Source organism: Bos grunniens, chromosome 18, assembly GCF_055505025.1.
Source record: "Bos grunniens cultivar Pamir isolate PY7600 chromosome 18, Bosgru_T2T1.0, whole genome shotgun sequence".
NCBI classification, from domain to species: domain Eukaryota; kingdom Metazoa; phylum Chordata; class Mammalia; order Artiodactyla; family Bovidae; genus Bos; species Bos grunniens.
In genome coordinates, this window is record NC_141182.1 from 64,382,480 (window position 1) to 64,409,902 (window position 27,423).

General features: G+C 48.3%; 1 protein-coding gene and 1 long non-coding RNA gene across 9 annotated transcripts; both read right to left on the reverse strand.

The window, feature by feature from the left end:
• Positions 1-391: 391 nt before the first annotated feature.
• Positions 392-27,313, reverse strand: ZFP28 (ZFP28 zinc finger protein). Of its 8 annotated transcripts, XM_086354766.1 has the most exons (10): positions 26,970-27,016; positions 26,467-26,558; positions 26,332-26,388; positions 26,065-26,151; positions 21,711-21,837; positions 21,530-21,625; positions 19,443-19,594; positions 18,638-18,749; positions 18,205-18,300; positions 392-4,204 (listed from the first exon to the last, which is right to left on the reverse strand). In XM_086354766.1, the coding sequence occupies exons 5-10, from the start codon at positions 21,742-21,744 to the stop codon at positions 2,499-2,501; spliced, it is 2,196 nt and encodes a 731-aa protein (XP_086210892.1). In that variant the 5' UTR covers positions 21,745-21,837; positions 26,065-26,151; positions 26,332-26,388; positions 26,467-26,558; positions 26,970-27,016; the 3' UTR covers positions 392-2,498. The 8 variants fall into 8 exon arrangements, with proteins under 8 accessions (XP_086210892.1, XP_086210887.1, XP_086210889.1 ...); XM_086354761.1 differs by lacking the exons at positions 26,065-26,151; positions 26,332-26,388 and having other exon boundaries at positions 392-3,856; positions 3,968-4,204; positions 26,970-27,301; XM_086354763.1 differs by lacking the exon at positions 26,065-26,151 and having other exon boundaries at positions 26,970-27,103.
• LOC147354782 (uncharacterized) lies at positions 24,269-25,638 on the reverse strand. The gene is made up of 2 exons (XR_015146615.1): positions 25,058-25,638; positions 24,269-24,875 (listed from the first exon to the last, which is right to left on the reverse strand). It is a non-coding gene; the product is annotated as an uncharacterized LOC147354782 (long non-coding RNA).
• Positions 27,314-27,423: the final 110 nt, after the last annotated feature.

Genomic DNA, 27,423 nt, shown 5'->3' on the forward strand with positions numbered 1-27,423 from the left:
ACCCAAGTCTCCTGCATTGCAGGCGGATTCTTTACCAGTTGAGCCATAAGGAAACCCATATATGAAGCCTAATGTTGGCCCTGAGTTTCCAATCAAAAAACAAAGAATGAAAAATCTTACTGGCTTGTTGTACTGTCCAACAGAACAATAAAAAATGAAGAAAGACAGAGAGCCACCAAAGAGCCAACGTGTGCTAAAGACAAAAACAGACTTCAATATATATATATATTGAAAAAACACACATATTGGGTTGGTCAAAAACTTAATTTGGGTTTTAACACAGAAAACCTGAATCAACTTTTTAGCCAACTCATATACAGACACACATGCACACACACATATATTAAATATTTTGACTCTATATGACCACAAGATCATTTTACACATAAGGTTCTGCAAATCACATATTTAATATATTGTGTACAACAATACTCCATAGGAGCAAACATAGAATTTCATCTTTATACTAACTGGACAATACTGTATTGAATAATCACAATGTCATCAATTTGTGTTGTAATTAAAACTTTGCAATCAACATTATTTACACTTATATATTTATTCCAGTGGGATGAAACTCCTAGATCTAGAGTTACTGTTTCAAAAGGAATGCATGTTTATAAAGCAGACAGGTCATGCTACGTTGCCACCCCAAACCAGAGCAGGCACATTGACAAGGGTAACGATGACCAGCCTCCTGTCTCCCACACTGATACAGGTACAGCATATTAACCAGGTTAGATTTTAACCCATCTGAGAGTCAAGATTTGTACTAAGTTTGTAACTTTCTGACCAATGGGCTTAAGAACCTAACACGTGTTCTTTATTTGAGTTCTTCGAGCACGACGCATCTGTTGGCGTGCACCACCTACTTCCCTGCTTTGTATGTGTCACAGCACTCTGTTCGTAAATGACACATTGATTCATATGGACTGTTATCTTCTGCCAGTTTTCTATTACATCTTTTTGGCACCTTCTGCCATGCCAAAGTTGATTTAAATCTTTGTATGGGCTGGCTTACTGTCTTCATGTCTTCCAGGGCTCAATGCCCCCTACTCAGTAAAGCCTTTCTCCTTTCTGTGTTTGGTGGTGGTGGTTTAGTCGCTAAGTTGTGTCCGACTCTTTGTGACCCCGTGGACTGTAGCAGCCAAGCTCCTCTGTCAGTGGGATTCTCCAGGCAAGAATACTGGAGTGGGTTGCCATTTCCTTCTCCTGGGGATCTTTCCCACTCAGGGTTTGAACCTGAATCTCCTGCACTGGCAGGTGGATTCTTTACACCCAAGGAAGCCAATCTGATTATAAACCAAAACATTTTTTAAATGTCCTGCTATGTTTGACAAATCATCCTTCCGTGTTTTCCACTAAAACTGTCAGAGCAAACATATCCTACTGGGACCCTGTTGTGAACGGCAATTTATAAACATTTTAATGGTAGTACTTCATCTAGAAAAATATCGTTATTTCTCCTTTTGTGGACATTATTTCCTCGTATTTCCTATTGTTTGATGCTTTAGTAATATCCTTTCACCTCTATTCAAAAATTGCTTTAGTTTTTCTTATTTTTGATGGGAGAGTTGTATTATTCTCAGACAAATAATTAGAACCTTTTGTATATTTTGTTTCTCTCTGCAGGGGACTGCAAGTTGGCAAGCTAGTAAGTAAATGCTTGAGGTTTTGCGGATGACGGTATCTCTGCTGCAGCTTCTCAGCCCTGCTGTTGTGGCCTGACAGCTGCCCCAGGCAGCATGTAACCATACTGTGAGCCATGTCTGTGAGCCAATCAGGCTTTACTTATGGACTCTGAAATTTAAATTTCATGTAATTGTCATGTTGTCATAAACTATTATTCTTTTCACTTGTTTCTCCATTAAAATCATTTTTAAAAATTAGGCCATGGGCTGTTTGAACACAGTCAGTGAAACCTGGGCCGTGAGTCACACAGTCCAGATCAACTTGCCTGAAGGTTAGTGGTTCCTTAAGTTTAATGGAATTTACTCATAAGCCCTGGTGACTTTAAACGATCAAGTCTTGCTGAATGTTAAGTAATTTACCAACAAGGTGACAGCACCTCACACAGGCAGATAAATGAAAAGCCCCAGTACTAACTCAGTATTATGGAATTGAGTTTTAAACCAAAACCGGAAAAGCCTCACTGACTATCTTGAATGGCCCATCCCTGATCTAAAATCCTTAGCTTCTTTCTGTGCATCGTTTTTGGTCAGTTGCCAATGGTAACTTTTCCGTGTCCAAAACGAATGTTCTATAAAGAGCTAACACCACTCATCCCTTAGCATGGACCACTGGTCCTGCTACATACATCTTACACATTCACCGATCTGAAGGATCGCATCACCGATTTTTACGTGAGCAGTAAAAGAAATTCCGCGTTTGGTTTAACTGGCAATCTGAAGAGGAAACAGGACAAGAACGGGACAGTCCTCAAGGAAGAGGGAGACGGGGTTTGAAGCGCGGCCATCGGCGGCCTGCAGCGCGGCGTCTCAGGACGGCAGGGATGGCAGCGAGGGCGGGCTCCAGAGGAACGCGGGCAAGAGGTCCGCGGGGCGCGCCGCGGGCGCCGCATGCGCGGGCGTGTCTCCCGCGTGCGTCCGCGCGTGTGCGAAGTGCGAGCCCTGCCGGAAAGCTCTGCGGCTCCTCCCGGGGCCGTGCGGCCGCTCCCCCGAGTGCACCCTCTTGTGCTGGTTGAGGTGGCCGATCTGGATGAAGGCCTTCCGGCACTCCTTGCACTCGTAGGGCTTCTTCCCGGAGTGGATCCTCTGGTGGACGCTCAGGGACTGCCGGTGGCTGAAGGCCTTGCCGCAGGCGCCGCACTCGTACGGCTTCTCGCCGGTGTGGCTCCTGCGGTGGCAGATGAGGGACGACTTGGTCTTGAAGGCCTTCCCGCACTCTGCGCAGCCGTAGGGCCGCTGGCCCGTGTGCAGCCTCTGGTGCTGGGTGCAGGACGAGTTGTCGCCGAAGGCCTTCCCACACTGCAGGCACTTGTAGGGCTTCTCCCCTGTGTGCACGCGCTGGTGCTGCACCAGGTGCGTGGTCTGGCTGAAGGCCTTCCCGCACTCCTTGCACTCGTAGGGCTTCTCCCCAGTGTGCGTCTTCTGATGCTGGGCCAGGTGGGCCTTCTGCGTGAAGGCCTTGCTGCACACCTTGCAGGCGTAGGGCTTCTCCCCGGTGTGGATCCGCTGGTGCGTGGCCAGCTGCGAGCTGATGCTGAAGGCCTTGCCGCAGTCCGCGCACTCGAAGGGCTTCTCCCTGGTGTGGATCCGCAGGTGGCTGGCCAGGTGGATGTTCTGCCGGAAGGCCTTCCCGCACTCCTTGCACTGGAAGGGCTTCTCCCCCGAGTGCACGCGCTGGTGCTGGGTGAGGGAGGCGTGGTGGCTGAAGGCCTTGCGACACACCTCGCACGCGTAGGGCTTCTCCCCGGTGTGGATGCGCTGGTGCACGGTCAGCGACGAGCCGTAGCGGAAGGACTTGCCGCACGCCTCGCACTTGTAGGGCTTCTCCCCGGTGTGGATCCGCCGGTGCTGGTTCAGCCCGATGTGGTCGCTGAAGGCTTTCCCGCAGTCCAGGCAGTCGAAGGGCTTCTCCCCGGTGTGGTAGTACCTCCAGTGGCGGACGAGCGATGTATTCTGGATGAAGGCCTTCCCGCAGTCCAGGCACTCGTACGGCTTCTTGCCCGTGTGGCACCGCTGGTGCCGGGCGAAGGAAGAGCCGTCGCTGAAGGCCTTGCCGCACTCCTTACACTTGTAGGGCTTCTCGCCCGTGTGGATCCTCTGGTGGACGGTGAGGGACGAGCTCTGGGTGAAGGTTTTCTTGCATTCGTGACATCTGAAGAGTTTTTTCCCTGTGTAGATTCCCGCATGTTTTATCAGCACTGAGTTTGGGGGCAAAGCTTTCTTAACCGAGTCAGGGCGGTGGACTCCCTCTTCTGAGACGTCCAGGTGGAACCACCTACCTGGTCTGTTATATGGACACACTCTCTCTTCAGAGAGGGTGTTGTGGTGAGCGACTGCCTCCTGCCCCAGTCGTGTCTCCTGACTTGCCAGCTCCCTTTCAAACAGACGTTCAGCGTCCCAGCTTTCTCTGAGCGAGGAACGACCTACATTAGTCTCTGAAGTCCTGTCTGTCACCACTTCAGCAAAGGAACTCTGCTTTGAAAGGAACTCCTGGGTTTCCTCTGTACACTGCTGGCCTGAGAGATACAAGGGAGAAAACAAGAAACAAACACTCCTTTACCCTACACTGGAGAAAGAGGATCTGCCAAAACCGAGACTGTGGAGAAACGCACTGGGGAAGGAACCCTGATCCCGTTATCCTACACTGGAGAAAGAGGATCTGCCAAAACCGAGACTGTGGGGAAACTCACTGGGGAATGAACCCTGATCCCGTTATCCTACACTGGAGAAAGAGGATCTGCCAAAACCGAGACTATGGAGGAACTCACTGGGGAATGAACCCTGATCCCTTTACCCTACACTGGAGAAAGAGGAATCTGCCAAAACCGAGACTGTGGAGAAACGCACTGGGGAATGACCCTGATCTCGTTACCCTACACTGGAGAAAGAGGGATCTGCCAAAACCGAGACTGTGGAGAAACTCACTGGGGAATGAACCTGAATGAAATTACTAAACGCCGCACCTCAGACAAAGGGAAAAGTGAACTCACTGGAGATGAAACCCTGACGAAACCAGTAAACTGTGCAACTTTAAAACACGGGAAAGTGAACTCACTGGTGATTGAAACCCTAAAGAAACCACTAAACAGTGCACCTCTGACACACGGGAAAGTGAACTCACTGATGAGTGAAACCCTCATTGAAACCCACTAAACCATGTACCTCTGAAACATGGGAATGTGAACTCAACGGTGAATGAAACCCTAATGAAACCAGTAAACCATGAACCTCTGAAATACAAGAAAGTGAACTCTCTGGTGTATGAAACCCTAAAGAAAGCTGTAAACCATGCAGCTCTGAAAGACAGGAAAGGACACTCACTGGTGAATGAAACCACGATGAGGCCGCAAAACCACGCACCTCTGACACGTGTAAAAGTGCATTCCCTGGTGAATGAAACCCTAAAGAAACCAGTAAACCATGCATCTCTAAAATACAGTAAAGTGAACTCACTGTTAATGAACCCTAAAGAAATTACTAAATCGTGTACCTCTGACACATGGGAAAGTACACTCACTGGAGATGAAACCCTGAGGAACCAGTAAACCATGCACGTCCTCTGAAAGACAGGAAAGTAAACTCACAGGTGAATGAAACCGTGATGAAGCCGCAAAAGCACGCACCTCTGACACACGGAATAGCGAATTCCCTGGTTAATGAAACCCTAAATAGACCAGTGAACCATGCACCTGTGAAACATGTGAACGTACACTCACTGGTGGATGAAACCCTAAGGAAACCACTAAAATGTGAACCTCTGAAACATGGAAAAGGAATTCCCTGGTGAATGAAACCCTAAAGAAACCTGTAAACCATGCACCTCTGACAGACGGGAAAGTACACTCACCGGTGAATAAAACCCTAAAGAAATTACTAAAACGTGTACCTCCAGCACATGGGAAAGTGTACTCACTGGAGATGAAACCCTGAGGAAACCAGTAAAAGGTGCACCTCTGAAACACATGAAAGTGAACTCACTGGTGAATGAAACCCTAAAGAAACCAGTAAACCATCCACCTCTGACAGTTGGGAAAGTGAACTCACTGCTGAATGAAACTCTGATGAAATCAGTAAACCATGCACTTCTGAAACACGGGGAAGTGAAATGACTGGTGAATGAAATCCTCCTGAAACCAGTATATTGTGCTCCTCTGAAACACAGGAAAGTGAACTCCCTGGTGAAAGAAAGTGTAAAGAGACCATTAAGCCATGCACCTCTGACACACGGGAAAGGGAACTCACTGGTGAAGGAAACCCTCATGAAACCAGTAAACTGTGCACGTCTGAAACAAGTGAAAGTGAACTCACTGGTGAAAAAAACTGTAAAGGAACCATTAAGCCATGCAACTCTGACACACAGGAAAGTGAACTCACTGCTGAATGAAACCCTAATGAAACCGCTAAACCATGCACCTCTGACACACGCAAAGTGAAATCCCTGGCGAATGAAACCCTAGAAAATCAGTAAACCAAGGACATCTGGAACACGGGAAAGTGAACTCACTGGTGAAGGAAACCCTAAAGAAACCACTAAACTGTACCCCTCTGTCACACGATATGGGAACTCACTGATGAATGAAACCCTAGAGAAACCACTGGTGAATGAAACCATGAAAAACCACTAAACCGTGCACATCTTCCACACAGGAAAGTGAACTCCCTGGTGAAAGAAAGTGTAAAGAGACCATTAAGCCATGCACCTCTGACACACGGGAAAGTGAACTCACTGCTGAAGGAAACCCTAAAGAAATTACTAAATCGTGTATCTCTGACACATGGGAAAGTGCACTCACTGGAGATGAAACCCTGAGGAAAGTAGTAAATAGTGCACCTCTGAAAGACAGGAAAGCACACTCACTGGTGAATGAAACCCTGATGAAACCACTAAATTGTGTACGTCTGGAACACGGGGAAGTGAACTCACGGGTGAAGGAAACCCTAAAGAAACCAGTAAACCATGCACCTCTGACAGACGGGAAACTGAACTCACTGGTGAAGGAAAACCTAAAGAAATTACCAACATGTGTACTTCCGACACATGGGAAAGTGTACTCACTGGAGATAAACCCTGAGGAAACCACTAAACCGTGCACCTCTGACACAGGAAAAGTGACCTGAGTGGTGAATGAAACCATAAAGAAACCAGTAAACCATTCACCTCTAACAGATAAGAAAGTGAACTCATCGGTGAAGGAAACCCTAAAGAAACCAGTAAACCGTGCACCTCTGAAACACAGGAAAGTGAACTCACTGCTGAATGAAACCCTAAAGAAATTACTAAAACGTGTACCTCTGACACATGGGAAACTGTACTCACTGGAGATGAAACCCTGAGGAACCAGTAAACCATGCACCTCTGAAAGACAGGAAAGTACACTCACAGGAGAATGAAACCGTGATGAAGCCGCAAAAGCACGCACCTCTGACACACGGAATAGCGAATTCCCTGGTAAATGAAATTCTAAAGAAATGAGTGATCCATGCACCTGTGAAAGATGGGAAAGTACACTCACTGGTGAATGAAACCCTGATGAAACCACTAACGTGATTAAATCATTGAACCAGTCACATTTGACACACGGAAAAGTGAATTCCTGGTGAATCAAACCCTGATGAGACCAAAGCCATGTACCTCTGACACACGGGAAACTGAACTCACTGGTGAATGAAACCCTTATGAAACCACTAAAATGTGCATCTCTGAAACACGGAAAAGTGAATTCCCTGGTGAATGAAACCCTAAAGAAAGCAGCAAACTATGCACCTTTGACAGAAGGGAAAGTACACTCACTGGTGAATGAAACCCTGATGAAACTACTAAACCATGCACCTCTGACACACGGGAAGTAAACTCACTGGTGAAGGAAACCTGATGAAAAGTATAAACCGTGCACCTCTGAAACATGAAAGTGAACTCACTGCTGAATGAAACGCTGAAGAAATTACTAAAACGTGTACCCCTGACACATAGGAAAGTGTACTCACTGGACATGAAACCCTGAGGAAACTAGTAAACCAGGCACCTCTAAAAGACAGGAAAGTACACTCACAGGTGAAAGAAACCATGATGAAGCCGCAAAAGCATGTACCTCTGACACACGGAATAGCAAATTCCCTGGTGAATGAAACCCTAAAGAAACCAGTGAACCATGCACCTGTGAAACATGTGAACATACACTCACTGGTGAATGAAACCCTGAGGAAACCACTAACCTGATTAAATCAGTGAACTATACACATCTGACACACGGAAAAGGAATTCCCTGGTGAATGAAACCCTGATGAAACCAGTAAATTGTGCACCTCTGAAACGTGAAAGTGCACTCACGGTTGAAAAAAACTGTAAAGTAACCATTAAGCCATGCACCTATGACACACCAAAGTGAACTCACTGCTGAATGAAACCCTAAAGAAATTACTAAAACGTGTACCTGTGACACATGGGAAAATGTACTCACTGGAGATCAAACCCCAAGGAAACCAGTAAACAGTGCACCTCTGAAAGACAGGAAAGTACACTCACAGGAGAATGAAACCACGGTGAAGCCGCAAAACTACGCACCTCTGACACACGGAAAACTGAATTCCCTGGTGAATGAAACCCGAAAGAAACCAGTGAACCACACACCTGTGAAACACGGGAAAGTACAGTCACTGCTGAATGAAACCCCGATGAAACCACTAACCTGATTACATCAGTGAACCACGCATGTCTGACACACAAAAAAGTTAATTCCTGGTGAATGAAACCCGTAGAAACCAGTAAACGATGCACTTCTGAAACACGGGAAAGCACGCTCACTGGTGAATGAAACCCTGATGAAACCACTAAATTGTGTACGTCTGGAACACGGGAAAGTGAACTCACAGGTGAAGGAAACCCTAAAGAAACCAGTAAACCATGCACCTCTGACAGACGGGAAACTGAACTCACTGGTGAATGAAACCTTAAAGAAAGCTGTAAACCATGCACCTCTGAAAGAGGAAAAAGGACACTCAATGGTGAATGAAACCATGAGGAGGCCACAAAACCACGCACCTCTGAAACATGGAAAAGTGATTCCCTGGTGAATGAAACCCTAAAGAAACCAGTAAACCACGCACCTCTGACAGATGAGAAAGTACACTCACTGGTGAATTAAACCCTGATGAAACCACTAACCTGATTAAATCAGTGAACCACACACCTCTGACACACGGAAAAGTGAATTCCCTGGTGAATGAAACTCTGATGAAACCAGAAAGACATGCGCCTCTGAAACACGGGGAAATGAACTCACTGGTGAATGAAACCCTTAAAAAAATCACGAAAATGTGTACCTCTGACACATGGGCAAGTGTACTCACTAGAGATGAAACCATGAGGACACCAGTATGGAGCACCCCAGAAACACACGAAAAGTGAACTAAATGGTGAATGAGACCCTAAAGAAACCACTAAACCGTGCACCTCTGACACAGGGGAAACTGAACTCACAGGTGAATGAAACCCTAAAGAAATTACAAAAATGTGTACCTCTTACACATATGAAAGTGTACTCACTGGAGATGAAACACTTAGGAAACCAGTAAACAATGCACCTCTGAAACACAGGAAAGTACACTCACAGGTGAATGAAACCACGATGAGGCCGCAAAATCAAGCATCTCTGACACGTGGAAAAGTGAATTCCCTCGTGAATGAAACCCTAAAGAAATCAGTGAACCATGCACCTCTGAAACACGGTAAAGTGAACTCACTGCTGAATGAAACCCTAATGAAACCGCTAAATAATGCACCTCTAACTCACGGGAGAGTGAACTCACTGCTGAATGAAACCCTAATGAAACCACTAAACCATGCACCTCTGACACAACCAAAGTGAAATCCCTGGCGAATGAAACCCTAGAAAATCAGTAAACCAAGGACATCTGGAACACGGGAAAGTGAACTCACTGGTGAAGGAAACCCTAAAGAAACCACTAAACCATACCCCTCTGTCACACGATACGGGAACTCACTGATGAATGAAACCCTAGAGAAACCACTGGTGAAAGAAACCATGAAAAACCACTAAACCGTGCACATCTTCCACACAGGAAAGTGAACTCACTGGTAAATGAAACTCTAAAGAAAGCAGTGAACGATGCACCTCTGAAACACGGGAAGGTACACTCACTGGTGAATGAAACCCTGAAGACACCAGTAAACCACATACCTGTGACAGACGGGAAAGTGAACTCACTGGTGAATGAAACCCTAAAGAAATTACTAACATGTGTACCTCCCACACATGGAAAAGTGTACTCACTGGAGATGAAACCCTGAGGAAAGCAGTAAATGGTGAACCTCTGAAAGACAGGAAAGCACACTCACTGGTGAATGAAACCCTGATGAAACCACTAAATTATGTACGTCTGGAACACGGGAAAGTGAACTCACGGGTGAATGAAACCCTGAAGACACCAGTAAACCACACACCTGTGACAGACGGGAAAGTGAACTCACTGGTGAATGAAACCCTAAAGAAATTACTAACATGTGTACCTCCCACACATGGAAAAGTGTACTCACTGGAGATGAACCCTGAGGAAACCACTAAGCCGTGCACCTCTGACACAGGGAAAAGTGACCTCAGTGGTGAATGAAACCCTAAAGAAACGAGTAAACCATCCACCTCTGACAGATAGGAAAGTGAACTCACAGATGAAGGACACCCTAAAGAAACGAGTAAACCATGCACCTCTGAAACACGGGAAAGTAAACTCACTGCTGAATGAAACCCTCATGAAACCACTAAAATCTGCACCTCTGAAACACGTCCAAGTGATCTTACTGGTGACAGAAACTAAAGAAACCATTAAGCCATGTACCTGTGACACACGGGAAAGTGAACTCAATGCTGAATGAAACCCTGATGAAATCACTAAACTGTGTACGTCTGGAACACGGGAAAGTACACTCACAGGTGAATGAAACCATGATGAAGTGAAGCCGCCAAAGCACGCATCTCTGACACACAGAATAGTGAATTCCCTGGTGAATGAGACCCTAAAGAAACCAGTGAACCATGCACCTCTGAAACACGGGGAAGTGAACTCACTGCTGAAGGAAACCCTGATGAAACCACTAAACCATGCACCTCTGACACATGGGAAAGCGTACTCACTGGAGATGAAACCATGAGGAAACCAGAAAACGGTGCACCTCTGAAAGACAGGAAAGTATACTCACTGGTGAATGAAACCATGATGAGGCCGCAAAACCACACACCTCTGAAACATGGAAAAGTGAATTCCCTGATGATGAAACCCTAAAGAAACCAGTAAACCATGCACCTCTGAAACACGGTAAAGTGAACTCACTGCTGAATGAAACCCTAAGGAAAGTACTAAACGGTGTACCTCTGGAACACGGAAAGGACACCCACAGGTGAAAAAAACTGTAAAGGAACCATTAAGCCATGCACCTCTGACACACGGGAAGTGAACTCACTGGTGAATGAAACGCTAAAGACATTACTAAATCGTGTACCTCTGACACATGGGAAAGTGCACTCACTGCAGATGAAACCCTGAGGAAAGCAGTGAATGGTGCACCTCTGAAAGACAGGAAAGCACACTCACTGGTGAATGAAACCCTGAGGAAACTACTAAACCACACACCTCTGACATACGGGAAAGTGAACTCACTGCTGAAGGAAACCCTGATGAAAAGTATACACCGTGCACCTCTGAATCATGAAAATGAACTCACAGGTGAATGAAACCCTAAAGAAATTACTAAAACGTGTACCTCTGACACGTGGGAAAGTGTACTCACTGGAGATGAAACCCAGAGGAAAGCAGTAAATGGTGGACCTCTGAAAGACGGGGAAGTACACTCACTGGTGAATGAAACCCTGATGAAACCACTAAACTGTGTACATGTGGAACACGGGAAAGTGACTTCACGGGTGAAGTAAACCCTAAAGAAACCAGTAAACCATGAACCTCTGACAGACGGGAAAGTGAACTCTCGGGTGCATGAAACCCTAAGAAAACCGTAAACCATGCACTTCTGAAAGACGGGAAAGTACACTCACTGGTGAATGAAACCATGAAGGGCCGCAAAACCACGCACCTCTGAAAGACGGGAAGAGTGAATTCCCTGGTGAATGAAACCCTGATGGAAACAGTAAGCCGTGCACCTCTGAAACACGGGAAAGTGAACTCACTGCTGTATGAAACCCTAAGGAAAGCACTCAACGGTGCACCTCTGGAACATGGAAAAGACACTCACTGGTGAAAAAAACTGTAAGGGAACCATTAAGCCATGCAACTCTGACACACGGGAAAGTGAACTCACTGCTGAATGAAACCCTGATGAAATCACTGAACTGTGTACGTCTGGAACACGGGAAAGTACACTCACAGGTGAATGAAACCATGATGAAGCTGCAAAAGCACGCATCTCTGACACACAGAATAGCGAATTCCCTGGTGAACGAGACCCTAAAGAAACCAGTGAACCATGCACCTCTGAAACACGGGGAAGTGAACTCACTGGTGAATGAAACCCTGATGAAATCACTGAACTGTGTACATCTGGAACACGGGAAAGTACACTCACAGGTGAATGAAACCATGATGAAGCTGCAAAAGCACGCATCTCTGACACACAGAATAGCGAATTCCCTGGTGAACGAGACCCTAAAGAAACCAGTGAACCATGCACCTCTGAAACATGGGGAAGTGAACTCACTGCTGAAGGAAACCCTGATGAAATCACTGAACTGTGTATGTCTGGAACACGGGAAAGTACACTCACAGGTGAATGAAACCCTAAAGAAATTACTAAATTGTGTACCTCTGACACATGGGAAAGTGTATTCACTGGAGATGAAACCCTGAGGAAAGCAGTGAATGGTGCACCTCTGAAAGACAGGAAAGCACACTCACTGGTCAATGAAACCCTGATGAAACCACTAAATTGTGTACGTCTGGAACACGGGAAAGTGAACTCACGGGTGAAGGAAATCTTAAAGAAAGCTGTAAACCATGCACCTCTGAAAGACGGGAAAGGACACTCACTGGTGAATGAGACCACGATGAGGCCGCAAAACCAAGCATCTCTGACACGTGGAAAAGTGAATTCCCTCGTGAATGAAACCCTAAAGAAACCATTAAACCATGCACCTCTGGCATACGGGAAAGTACACTCACTGCTGAATGAAACCCTGATAAAACCACTAAACCGTGCACCTCTGAAACACGGGAAAGTGAACTCACTGCTGAATGAAACCCTAAAGAAAGCACTAAACGGTGTACCTCTGGAACACGGAAAGGACACACACAGGTGAAAAAAACTGTAAAGGAACCATTAAGCCATGCACCTCTGACACACGGGAAGTGAACTCACTGCTGAAGGAAACCCTGATGAAAAGTATACACCGTGCACCTCTGAATCATGAAAGTGAACTCACAGGTGAATGAAACCCTAAAGAAATTACTAAAACGTGTACCTCTGACACGTGGGAAAGTGTACTCACTGGAGATGAAACCCAGAGGAAAGCAGTAAATGGTGGACCTCTGAAAGACGGGGAAGTACACTCACTGGTGAATGAAACCCTGATGAAACCACTAAACTGTGTACATGTGGAACACGGGAAAGTGACTTCACGGGTGAAGTAAACCCTAAAGAAACCAGTAAACCATGAACCTCTGACAGACGGGAAAGTGAACTCTCGGGTGCATGAAACCCTAAGAAAACCGTAAACCATGCACTTCTGAAAGACGGGAAAGTACACTCACAGGTGAATGAAACCATGATGAAGTGAAGCCGCCAAAGCACGCATCTCTGACACACAGAATAGCGAATTCCCTGGTGAACGAGACCCTAAAGAAACCAGTGAACCATGCACCTCTGAAACACGGGGAAGTGAACTCACTGGTGAATGAAACCCTGATGAAACCAGTAAACTGTGCACTTCTGAAACATGAGAAAGTGAACTCAGTGGTGAATGAAACCCTGATGAAACCACTAAACCATGCACCTCTGACACATGGGAAAGCGTACTCACTGGAGATGAAACCATGAGGAAACCAGAAAACGGTGCACCTCTGAAAGACAGGAAAGTATACTCACTGGTGAATGAAACCATGATGAGGTCGCAAAACCACACACCTCTGAAATATGGAAAAGTGAATTCCCTGGAGAATGAAACCCTAAAGAAACCAGTAAACCATGCACCTCTGAAACATGGTAAAGTGAACTCACTGCTGAATGAAACCCTAAGGAAAGTACTAAACGGTATACCTCTGGAACACGGAAAGGACACCCACTGGTGAAAAAAACTATAAAGGAACCATTAAGCCATGCAACTCTGACACACAGGAAAGTGAACTCACTGGTGAATGAAACCCTAAAGAAATTACTAAATTGTGTACCTCTGACACATAGGAAGTGTACTCACTGGAGATGAAACCCTGAGGAAAGCAATCAATGGTGCACCTCTGAAAAACAGGAAAGCACACTCACTGGTCAATGAAACCCTGATGAAACCACTAAATTGTGTATGTCTGGAACACGAGAAAGTGAACTCACGGGTGAAAGAAACCCTAAAGAAACCACTACACTGTGCACCTCTGACAGATGGGAAACTGAACTCACTGGTGAATGAAAACCTAAAGAAAGCTGTAAACCATGCACCTCTGAAAGACCGGAAAGAACACTCACTGGTGAATGAGACCACGATGAGGCCACAAAACCAAGCATCTCTGACACGTGGAAAAGTGAATTCCCTCGTGAATGAAACCCTAAAGAAATCAGTGAACCGTGCACCTCTGAAGCATGGGAAAGCACACTCACTGGTGAATGAAACCCTGATCAAATCACTAAACCATGCACCTCTGATACATGGAAAAGTGACCTTCTGGAGAACAAATCCCTAAAGAAATCAGGAAGACATGCACTTCTGACAGACGGCAAAGTGAACTCACTGGTGGATGAAACCCTGATGAAACCACTAAAATGTGCACCTCTGAAACACGGAAAAGTGAATTCCCTGGTGAATGAAACCCTAAAGAAACCTGTATACCATGCACCTCTGACAGACGGGAAAGTACACTCACTGGTGAATGAAACCCTAAAGAAATTACTAAAACGTGTACCTCCAACACATGGGAAAGTGTACTCACTGGAGATGAAACCCTAAGGAAACCAGTAAACGGTGCACCTCTGAAACACACGAAAGTGAACTCACTGGTGAATGAAACCCTAAAGAAACCACTAAATAATGCACCTCTAACTCACGGGAGAGTGAACTCACTGCTGAATGAACCCTAATGAAACCACTAAACCATGCACCTCTGACACACGCAAAGTGAAATCCCTGGTGAATGAAACCCTAGAGAAATCAGTAAAGCAAGGACATCTGGAACACGGGAAAGTGAACTCACTGGTGAAAAAAACTATAAAGGAACCATTAAGCCATGCAACTCTGACACACAGGAAAGTGAACTCACTGCTGAATGAAACCCTAATGAATCCACTAAATAATGCACCTCTAACTCACAGGAGAGTGAACTCACTGCTGAATGAAACCACTAAACCATGCACCTCTGACACACACAAAGTGAAATCCCTGGCGAATGAAACCCTAGAAAATCAGTAAACCAAGGACATCTGGAACACGGGAAAGTGAACTCACTGGTGAAGGAAACCCTAAAGAAACCACTAAACCATACCCCTCTGTCACACGATACGGGAACTCACTGATGAATGAAACCCTAGAGAAACCACTGGTGAATGAAACCATGAAAAACCACTAAACCGTGCACATCTTCCACACAGGAAAGTGAACTCACTGGTAAATGAAACTCTAAAGAAAGCAGTGAACGATGCACCTCTGAAACACGGGAAGGTACACTCACTGGTGAATGAAACCCTGAAGACATCAGTAAACCACACACCTGTGACAGATGGGAAAGTGAACTCACTGGTGAATGAAACCCTAAAGAAATTACTAACACGTGTACCTCCCACACATGGAAAAGTGTACTCACTGGAGATGAACCCTGAGGAAACCACTAAGCCATGCACCTCTGACACAGGGAAAAGTGACCTCAGTGGTGAATGAAACCCTAAAGAAACGAGTAAACCATCCACCTCTGACAGATAGGAAAGTGAACTCACAGATGAAGGACACCTTAAAGAAACGAGTAAACCATGCACCTCTGAAACACGGGAAAGTAAACTCACTGCTGAATGAAACCCTCATGAAACCACTAAAATCTGCACCTCTGAAACACGTCCAAGTGATCTTACTGGTGACAGAAACTAAAGAAACCATTAAGCCATGTACCTGTGACACACGGGAAAGTGAACTCAATGCTGAATGAAACCCTGATGAAATCACTAAACTGTGTACGTCTGGAACACGGGAAAGTACACTCACAGGTGAATGAAACCATGATGAAGTGAAGCCGCCAAAGCACGCATCTCTGACACACAGAATAGCGAATTCCCTGGTGAATGAGACCCTAAAGAAACCAGTGAACCATGCACCTCTGAAACACGGGGAAGTGAACTCACTGCTGAAGGAAACCCTGATGAAACCACTAAACCATGCACCTCTGACACATGGGAAAGCGTACTCACTGGAGATGAAACCATGAGGAAACCAGAAAACGGTGCACCTCTGAAAGACAGGAAAGTATACTCACTGGTGAATGAAACCATGATGAGGCCGCAAAACCACGCACCTCTGAAACATGGAAAAGTGAATTCCCTGATGATGAAACCCTAAAGAAACCAGTAAACCATGCACCTCTGAAACACGGTAAAGTGAACTCACTGCTGAATGAAACCCTAAGGAAAGTACTAAACGGTGTACCTCTGGAACACGGAAAGGACACCCACAGGTGAAAAAAACTGTAAAGGAACCATTAAGCCATGCACCTCTGACACACGGGAAAGTGCAGTCTCGAATATGCAAGATGACTCCAGACCAGATTCATACAGGAACCCAGGAGAAGTGAAGAGAAAAAGTTTAAATAAATTCAGCATCTGTGGAACCAGTTACATGTCAGAAGCATGAGGAGCTGGAAAACTGTTCTGCAGTCACACCACCTAAAACGCAGGCTGTGACGCTCGTTCCCTCACCCCTGGCCGTGCAGCATCGACGCCAGGGCAGTCATCGCGTCACAGACGCTGGTCCAGGAGCAGGCCAAGCACAGATGGTCAGCCTTTTCTGTAACATTCGTTGCTGTGCTACAGTCACCCAGTTGTGTCAGGCTCTTTGCGACCCCATGGACTGGGGCTCGCCAGGCTCCTCTCTCCATGGGATTCTCCAGGCACGATTACTGGAGTGGGCTGCCATTCCCTACTCCAGGGGATCTTCCCAACCCAGGAATCAAACCCTGTCTCCTGCATTGCAGGCAGATTCTTTACCACTGAGTATTCATTAGAGGCCTGAAACCCTGGCAGCCCCTGCACAACCAGAAATGGTGTTTCCGTCAACTGTGTCTCATTTGATTAACTGCAGCAGAGTCTGCTGATGGCGGGAGCCCGGCACTCAGGTAGAAACCACTTTACATCGACCTGTCTGCTGCCACCAGCCAGACAGAACCCTCCATTCCTCTCTGGCCCTTTACTAACAGAGAGGGCCTTGCGATGTAATTTGTCATTCTGGAGAGACTGCTTTTATAAAAACAGTGAGTGCTGACACTATATCTAATTACCTCTAACATACCTCAGAACAAGTACAGATCTTATCTCAGACTATAAACTTGCAGGAAGGAGTGAATATACCTGAAATCCTTTTGCTAAATCACTTAGCAAAAACCAAAAATTGTGCAAGCAGTTATATTGCAATAAATATACGGAGATAAAAGTTGTGTTGGGGAGAGAGATGATGCGGAGAGTCAGCTGTCTGGGAAAAGATGATCTTAAAAAAGGGAAAATAAAAGCTCTTCTTAAAAATGCCACATATAAAAAAAAAAAATGCCACATAAACACTGAGGACTTTCCTTCTTAGGTCAGTGACAAGACAAGGATGCCTGGGAAGTTCCAGCCAGAGCGAGAAGACACAGAAATAAAAGGCATCCAAGTTAGAAAGGAAGACTGCAAACTGTATTCGCAGACGATATGATCTCATGTATAGAAAACCCTACAGGATCCATAAGAAGAGCATGAGGGCTAATGTGTCAAGTCACCAAAACTGCAGAATACAGGATCAACACACAAAAATCAGCTATTTCCATACACTAGGAATGAACAGTCTGAAAAGGAACTATGAAAATAATTCCATGAAATATAGCACTGAAAGAATAAATTATTTAGGAATAAAATTACCTAAAAAGCTGCTAGACTGTAAAGTGAAAACTACCAACGTTGATGAGTAAGATGAAGAAGACCTAGATAAATGGACAAACATCCTGTGTTCTTAGAAGGCTTAACAGCGTTCATGGATGGAAAACAAGGGCTATCAAACAAGCCACAGAAGCACGGGCCGCCCGCCCTGCAGGGGCGTCTCCGCCCGGCCGCCTGGCTCACCTGAGGAAGGGGCTCTGACCAGCTCTCCATCCACCGTCCAGGGTGCCTTCCTGCGCTCCAGCAAAGGGACCAGGTCTGGCTCAGACGCACAGCGTCCTGCACACAGGAAAAGACACGAGGTCTGTCACACCCTGGGCGTTCTCGGACGGACAACCAGCTCCCTGGCTTGGACGGAAGAGTGTTTTACTACAGCAAGGCCCAGGAAGAGAAGTGAAGAGTATCTATGACAAAGAAAGTCGTCCCACTTTCTTGTCTACAAACTTTCAACTTTCAACTCTGCAAACGTCACACTCTTACGAAGCAGGAGTAAGAATTCAGCCCACGCTTTAGAAGGCAGCTCCCCCTGCTCGGCGCCCCAGCACACACAATTCACAACCGAGGAACAAGCACGGGGCCTCCTGAAGAGTCAGGTCTGGGAGAGGAAGGGCCTTACCTCCTGTCCCCGGATGGCGGTCCGCCCACACCACGCTCCTACAGAAACTCTGCCCAGCAGGGTCTGGCCGCTGCGAGACGTCTGTGGCCACGTCCGTGACAGCCACCAAGCCCTGCAATGGCAGACATGCGTTTCCATCGAGCCGTGTTCGTGACCTGGCTCTGGGGTGGCCATGTCCACACGCCATGAGAGGCACTGGGTACCAGGAATTCTCACTAGTTCTGAGTGATCCCCGTCATGTAACGACGGAGCTGGTTATGTCGTTTAAGTTTGCAGGGAGGTGGCAGGGGGAGGATTGAAAAATCGGGGAAACTGTTTCTTCCATGGAGAACTTGCAACATGGTGGAGGAGAGTGAATGTCCACAGCGTGTGGACTTTCTAGAGCTCACCGGAGGCTTCCTCACACCTGACACACGGGGTTCACTTAATCCTGTAGAGGGTTTTTCTCTGGTATGAAATCTCTGATGACAAGGAAGGGTTGAGATCCTGCTCAAAGCTCCCTCACACCCACGACATGTGGAACGATCCTGATTTACACACTTCTCTACGACTCGCTGGGACCCAGTGTCCCCCTCGTGTGTGTCTGACTGCAGCTGCTCTCTCTCGCGGGGGAACACTGTGTAAGAAGTCCTGGATTCAAATGGAAATCCGCCCACACTTGCTGTAGACGAGATCGCTCTCCAAAGCTGCCTTTCTTTGTGAAGGAGACTGTGTCTCCCACCTGCCCTGTCCTGCTGAAGCAGGGAAGCCTCTGGAACCCCGAAAACTCTGCCTCCTGCCAGTTTTCTGCTTGTGCCCGACTCACCGGCTGCCCCTCACACACAGCGGCGTAAGCCCAGCCTTCCCCGAGGACGGAGCGCTCCGGGGGTCTCTCCGTGCGCACCTCCTGGGACAACGCCTCTTCACTGAAGTTGTTCTCTGAAGGCAACTCCTGGGTCTTCAGCAGAGTCTGCGAGTCTGAAGGATAGTTTTAAGAAGGTATCTCTTTTACTACATGTTAGTATGAAGACATTTTCCCAAATGGAACCAGGTGGAAAAAGATTCTCAGAAAATACATATCGTTTGAAAGCTTTCTACACAATCCGCTGGCCTTCTGATCCCAAACGTGTGTGGCTTTAATACGACCACACACAATGTGAGTTTTCACACCTAGATGTTGAGCGGGTGATGCATGTTATACTTTTGGCAGGAGACTAGAGAAAGAGAGGAGAAGGCAATGGCACCCCACTCCAGTACTTTTGCCTGGAAAATCCCATGGACGGAGGAGCCTGGTAGGCTGCAGTCCATGGGGTCCCTAGAGTCGGACACGACTGAGCGACTTCACTTTCACTTTTCACTTTCATGCACTGGAGAAGGAAATGGCAACCCACTCCAGTGTTCTTGCCTGGAGAATCCCAGGGATGGGGGAGCCTGGTGGGCTGCCATCCATGGGGTTGCACAGAGTCGGAGATGACTGAAGCGACTTAGCAGCAGAGAAAGAGATCCAAGTGCAGGAGATGAGAGAATTCAGAGATTTAAATCTAAGATGAAACACGGCCGGAACAAAGAGCGGGCAGAGGCCACAGGAGGAAATGCTTACTAAGTCTCTCTGAATCTTTCTCCGTTTTATTTAGCAAAGGTTTCTTCGCTTGCTCCTCTTGTTTACATTACATTTATAATGTAAACTTTAAAAAAAATTATTATGATGCTAACTAACCAATGTTCAGATCCTGGCTGTATGTGCCAAGTCTTCAACATCAAGTAGAATCTGAGCTAGAGATTCTAACTGAGAAAGAGAGAAAGAAAGCATCAACAGAAGGGGAAAAAACCAGTTCTGTCTCAGGAAACCAGCTCAGAGAAAGCCACTGAGTTTGACGATAAGAGGAAAACTTTCCCCTGAAACACCGTTCCAGTTCTCCTGGGTGTACAATGACCCTGGGAGTATGATGACCCATGGGAGTTGATGCAGTTGATAACTGTTCTATGGATATAAACTTTCCTCCGAAGTATGGTTTGAACAAAGGGGTCTTACGAGATTCTCCACTCTTTAGGGACGGTAGTCATTTCCTATTACAGGACCCACCATGAGGAATCTGTACTTCTGAGTCCTTGTGATTAACCTGATGTCCCAGAAATAATGCTGTGACTGAAATCTCTATACTCCCCGTGGTTTAAACACCAGCATAACATCTGCAAGAACGTCCCGTTGGATCAGGATCAGAGCCCTCTCCTGAGAGCCAGTCGCCTGCCTGTGCGGCCGGTCTGCACACACGTTCCCCCGGATCCTAGACCGATCATGGCCCAGCCCAGATCACCTGCAGACCTACTGACCTGTCCCCTCCTTCTCGCCTTTCTCCTCGAGGCTCTATGCTCCTGCCTTGTTCCCCTGGCGTGAAACTGAGGATGAAACCTTTTCTTCCTCGAGTCCCTATTTACACTTGTCACACGTGAGACAGCCCTTTCTGTTGCACTTCTGTGCACAGAGACATGTCGTCTCGCCCCTGGGACTTCTCCAAGGGCTCGCCCTTGACCTCCCAGCCAGCACCTGCGGCCTCACTCAAAGCTGACACAGTGGAAATCAGTCAGAGGAAGACCCTGAGTGCAAGTCATTTCATCAAAGGGAAATGAGACAGAACCACAGCAGCATCAGCCTTGTGAGGAGCAGAGGTGACTGCATAAGTCTGAGTGATGGAAGGTCAGAGGAGCTGCAGACAGAGGAGGTGCAGAGAGCGGACCAGGGTGGTGTGTGGAGGGGGGGGGAGCGCAGGTGGAGAGGCAGGGAAGAGGAAACGTGCAAAGCCCAGGCCTCGCTTCCTCGATTTTCCCTCGGGGGCGGGGCGGTTCAGCAGTCTGGTGGTGGTCCCAGGCGTCCGAGGGCGCGGTGCCGTGGGTCCCCGCCCCCACCATGCTCACCTGGGCGCATGCCTCTGGTCGACTTCCTCTTCACAGCCCAGGGTTCCTTCCTCTGCTCCAACGACGAGATCATCTCGGGCTTAGACAGGCAAAGCCCTAAATGCGTAAGAAGACAGGGCAGGCGGTCACGCACAGGTCGGTCCTTGCGGCGGGCGGGGCGGGGGCAGCAGCCGGCCCTTACCCAGCGAGGCCAGGTTCCTGTAGTTCTCCAGCATCACGCTCCGGTGCAGGCTCCTCTGGGCCGAGTCCAGCCAGGCCCACTCCTCCCCGGAGAACTCCACTGCCACGTCACCGAACGTCAGCGGGCTCTGGGGCGACACGACCGCGTCCGCGCTGGACCAGAGCTCACACCCCCGGTGCACACGCAGAACACGCCCCCCCAGCCCCTGTACCCCGAATGTGGCTGGACTTCAGAGAGGTGATCGAGAGCTGCGTGGAGTCGCACAGACCCGTGCTCTCGTAAGAGGAAGAAACCACAGGTGGTGGGAGCGGAGGGAGACCTTGGGGAAAAGCACCTCTGCTGACCCCTCGGTCTCGGACTTCTGGCCCCGAGAACTGTGAAAAATCACTGTGTCGCTGAAGCTGCCCACCCTGTGGAGTTCTGTTATGGCAGCCCTCACAGACTAACATAGGGGCTAAGAATTACCTCCTCTCCATTTTAGGTAGGAGATTTTATGTGTACAGAGTAATGTCTGATAATGTGGAAATCCAGTTAATGATTGGGCCTCATTTAGTCATAAACTTCAGAGAAAGAGAGTGCCCCTACCCTTGGAGAAGTGGCAATTCTGTGCAGGTGGCGGGGGTACACAAGTAAAATACAGGAGGACGTCAATTCAAACAATAAACAAGGGAGGCTGAGCTGTCCCATGCACAACTGGTACCAGAGCCTTTTCTGCCCTGAGGACAGTCAAGTGGTCTGGATCAGCACAAGAATGGGGACAGAGAGACATGCTCTGGGAAAAATCCCGACTTCCTGCAGGTAATAACGAGTCCTTCTTCCTCTCCGAGGAAAAAAAAAAGAGAGAAAAAGGAATGGGGAAATAAACCCATGTGACCCACGTCAAGAGCATGGCACTCAGAATGTGGTGTTTCATAAACACTGTGTTGACGCTGACCAAGGCCCCACCTTTCCACTTAAAGACTGATATCGTTTTACTGGAAACAAAAAGCACCTTGGAGGTTCGGTATCTGTTGAACAATGTACAATCACATGTTCCTTAACTCACACAAACTTTGAAGACATCTTTAACCGAACTGTAAAGACGGGTCACAAGGGTTCTGTGGGTGTATGTTTATCCTCATATTCATTGAGTTGTACATATTAAAAATGTGCAGCTATGTGTCAATCTTGCCTCAATAAAGTGGTTTAGAAACAAATAAAACATTTCACTGCAGATATTTTTTGGCAGATATTTTCAACTGCGTTCAAAGGCACAGGTGCTCAGATGGGGCTACTTTTTCTGACCCAGTTCTAAAAGGCGGGTTTTTGCAGATTCCAATCTTCCATTCTAAGTCTTCCTGCTCCTTGGCTGGCAACCCTTATGCTTTTTTTTTTCCCCAATATTCAAATAGCTTTCAGATATTCCTTACTAAATGAAGCAAAACATATACAGTGTACGTAGCATATCAATTGTATACAAATTACTGTATCTGTATATAGCATAGGCTGTATACACTACAGATGCATATACTACAGCATCTTTACAGTAGCTTTTTAAGCTGGAGCCAGAGAAAATGTTGCCTGTTTTTCTAGCATCTGTCACTACTTTGGTAAAACTGGAACTTGTGCGGCCCTTAAGGAGAAGAATGCAAGTTCAAATATTTTCTTGTACTTGGCAACTGGGTTTTCTGGCTGCGTTTTTTTCCTTGATAAGAAACGTCCCTTCCCCACCTCTCTAACCCCATATTCCAGAGGGGCCCCATGTCAGAGTGAGTACACATCCTCTGAAGCTGTTTTCCCAGTTTCTATAGACAGCTCCTTGTCCACAGAACTAATGACTTTGGTTAGTTCTCTGTCTGAATGTTTCTGTCCCCCTACCCGTCACATGCTGAGATCCCAACACCCCGTGTGAAGGTATTATTTGGAGACAGGGACTGTGGGAAACCGCCCACCCGCTGCCCATGAATGGGATGAGTGTCCTTAGAGAAGAGGCTCCCCAGCCCCCTCCTCCGCGTGAGCACACAGCAAGAATGTGCAGGTCCTGTTCTCTTTCCTCTTGCCATCATATAGGTGCGGAGATTTTCAAATGGGTTTCACAGAGTCACACTACACCCTGAGAAAAGCCACAGCTATAGAATCTGTACCTCATACAAGAATGTGATCCGGTGCCTTAGTACTGTCATAATAAAGATGAGACGGACTTCAAAAACAAAGAAATAAAAACTACAGAGCAAGCTTATCCTCACAGAAAAATACTGTGCTTTTACAGGAAAAGATGAATAGAAATTAATATCTTATAGAAAAAAATATATTAAAGAGGGTTTTTGTTGTTGTTCAATTCAATTCAGGTAATTTTTCAAGTGAACAAATGAAAAGTCTGTAATAAATTATTTTGGTGACATTTACTTTTTTTAGTAAAAAAGTAAAAACTAGAATTCTAGTTTTTGAGGCCATACTGCTATTCCACCCACATATAATTTTTAAAGTATTTTGCTTTCATTATAAGTTTGGTGAACTTTAATCCACAAGGTAAGAAAAACTTCTGGGAATATACTCACATGAAATAATCAGAGACAATGCACATTCTAAGCATAAAAGTTATTATTGTGACACTATACTAAATAGTGAAACATTGGTTTCCAAGAGCACTTTAAAAGACTATGTTCACACATTCATCCACCGTGTATTTGCTGCATCGGGCACTGGGGCAAAACTACTGAAAACTCCTGCCTGTGTCAAACGTACTTTGTGGTAAGAGAATCAGACAAGAGAAAAGCACGTAAATTAAGCATATGGAATGCTGGAAAGTGCTAAGAGTCTTTCACAAGTAAAGCAGGGAAGAGGGATGTGAGGAATCTGGGTGGGAGGCTCTGAAGCTTTAGACAGCGCAATCAGGAAAAGGAGAAGGCAACTTCTAGAAGGCAAAGTGAGTGATGGGGGCGTGCAGTCCGGGTCAGAGGCGGCACCAGGTGGCAGGGGGCCCCTCAGCCCCGAGCAGGGGAAGCCACAGGATGGTCTGAGCAGACCTCGACAGCACAAACTTCTCTGGCTGTGGCGCTGGGCGGGGATCACGGGGGGCATGAGCTGAAGCGGCGGACGGTAAGATAACGAGGACCGCGGCGGGGGTGCAGGGGCGGTGACGGCTGTCAGAGTGTGGGCACAAGGCGAAAACAGCGCTGACGGGATCTGCCGACGGACCGAACACGGGAGGTGAGGCCAGCAGAGGAGACAGGAGTGACGCCAGCTCTGGCCTGACGAACTGGGGTATGAAGCTGCCGCAGACGGGCAGAGGCAAGCTGCGGCAGGGGCTGGTTTATGGGAGGAACCCAGGAGCCTGGGGCTGGATGTGTCTGCTGTGAGCTCCCTACCGGACACACGGCTGGACACGGAGGCCTGGAGCTCAGAGAGAGGACTGGGCTGGAAAGGTGGACCGGGAGAAGCCGGCGCGTGGCTAGTCTGTACAGGCGAGAACAGGGGAAGGCGGGCAGACAAGAACAGAGAGAAGTACAGGGCCCGGAGGCCCAGCGACAGCTGCAGCTCAGGATGATGAAGAGCTGCGGCAGCGGAGAAGTCAGGAAGGGTGGCCGCCCGGTGAGCTCTTTCAGGGGTGACCGTTACCCGTTTCTGTCAATCAAGTTTCACTGGAACACAGCCCCGCCCAATCACTTATGTATGCTCTGTGGCTGCTTCTAGAAGGCAGAGGGGAGCAGCTGCAACAGAGACCTCACAGCCTTGCAGCCCCAAATATTTACTACCTGGCCCTTCACAGTGTCAGCCTGGCAACCCTGAACGACCTCAGATGCCAGCAACAGTCAAGAAAGACCAAGACCTGAGCGCTGCCTTTGGTAATGTGGATGGAGCTCACTGGGCGACTGAACCTGGCTCATACATGGAGGAGCTGGCGATGACACGTAGGAGACACAGCGGACGGAGACAGTTTATCAACATTCTAAGAAGCAACACAACCAAGCGGGAAAAGATAGCCTTACACACCACACCAGGGCTGCCCTTCCCTCTTCTGTCTGCCAAACCTTTTCTCTTCCTGCAAAACATGAGGCCTGGGACTTCCCTGGTGATCCAGTGCTTAAGAATCCGCCTAGCAATGCAGCAGACGCAGGTACGATCCCTGGTCGGGGAACAAAGATCCCACATGCCGCAGGGCAGCTAAGCAACTAGAGAGCCCACGTGCCACCACGAGAAGCCCTTGCAGTGTAACTACACGAAGTCCGTACGCTGCAATGAAGACCCAAGCACAGCCAAAGAAAAATACTGAAAAAGGAAACATGGGGCTCAGAGATCACCTCCCTCCCCTTCCCCGACAGGTGCCGAGACACCGAGAGTTCCTCCAGCCCACTATCACCATGCTAGAACTCACATTCAGAACCCTGTATGCTTCCACGACTTTCCACTAACAGCTCCCAGGGAGCAGGGGCCAGGGCTCAGCCATCTGTCTCTCCAGGGCCTAGCTCAAAGAGAACATCAGACAAACCAGGTTCAACAAAGGGGCTGTCCTGTCTGTGCTGAGGAGCACCTTACTCTAGGGAGGGGCTGACTCAGTCCTTCAGTGACCGACAAACAGAGAAAGACATGGAGAGGAAGCAGGGAGGGAGGCCCTGGGCTGCCCCTGTAGCCCACCACTCACCAGAATGTGGGCAAATGGGAACCAGCTCCCCCGACAGGTCTCTTACACTGAAAACTTCTAAAAGAAAATAAACGTCATTAAGCCCTGAAAAGCAAGCTTGCCTTTCAGAGAGGAGAAGAGGGAACGCCCCCTCACCTGGGACGTGGCTTGCCGTTCAACTCCTGTCCCGGCCGCCTCCTGCTTGGGCCCCCTCTCCTGGAGGGCGGCCGTGTCCCTGGAAGGCAGAGCTGGGGGAAGAGAAAGAAGCAGCTAGAGGCCAGGTCTCCACCTGTCCCTTCCTGCTGCGTCTTAAACGACGGCTACAAATACGAAACGGATTCAACAGGTGGAGAATCAAATGCTCCAGCATGAGCGGCCGGGGACCAATTTTGAAGGGGCAGCCGGAATAAGGTCACTAGCCTACGAGGGGCAACCACGGTGCGGAGGCGGGTTTCTGGGAGCACTGAAACAGAGGGGTGTCCGGTGAGGGTGACCCTGACCGACGCTCTCAGGCTGAGTTTCCAAGCTTTGGATTCCCGCCCCCACAGCCCAGGGACGCCATTCACCAGCACCTGGGCCCCGGGAAGCCTTCTGCCCCAGACACCACGCTCCCCTCACCCTGACAGGATGGGTTCGTCCCGTCCGCTCGCCACCCCCACCTCTGTCCTCCGGTCCCGTGGTCGCCGCTCCTCGCCGGCCCTTAGACGTGGGGCCACTCCTTGAGCGCGGCCTTCCCCGGGCCGGACGGGCGAAGGCGACAGGGGTCCCCGCGCTCCGACCTCGGCCCGCCCTGGGCTTGGCGCGGGGGGCGCCTCGCCGCGGCTGCGACCCCAGCCCGCGGGGGCCCGCGCTCACCGCCCCCCGCATGTCGGCGCCGAGCGCGCCCCGCCGCCGGCCCGCCCCACCCCTGCCCGCGCGCGCCCGGCAGCCGAGCCCACCACCCCGCCGGGCCCGTAGGGAGCCGGGCCGCGCGCCGCCGCCGGAAGGGGGCGTGTCCACCGCCGCGGCGCCCTCTGGGAAACGGAGTCCCGGCCGGCGTCGCGGAGGCGCCAAGGGTAGCTCAGGCGGCGGCGAGGCCAGGGCCCGTCAGCCCCGCCCCAGGTCAGCCGCTCC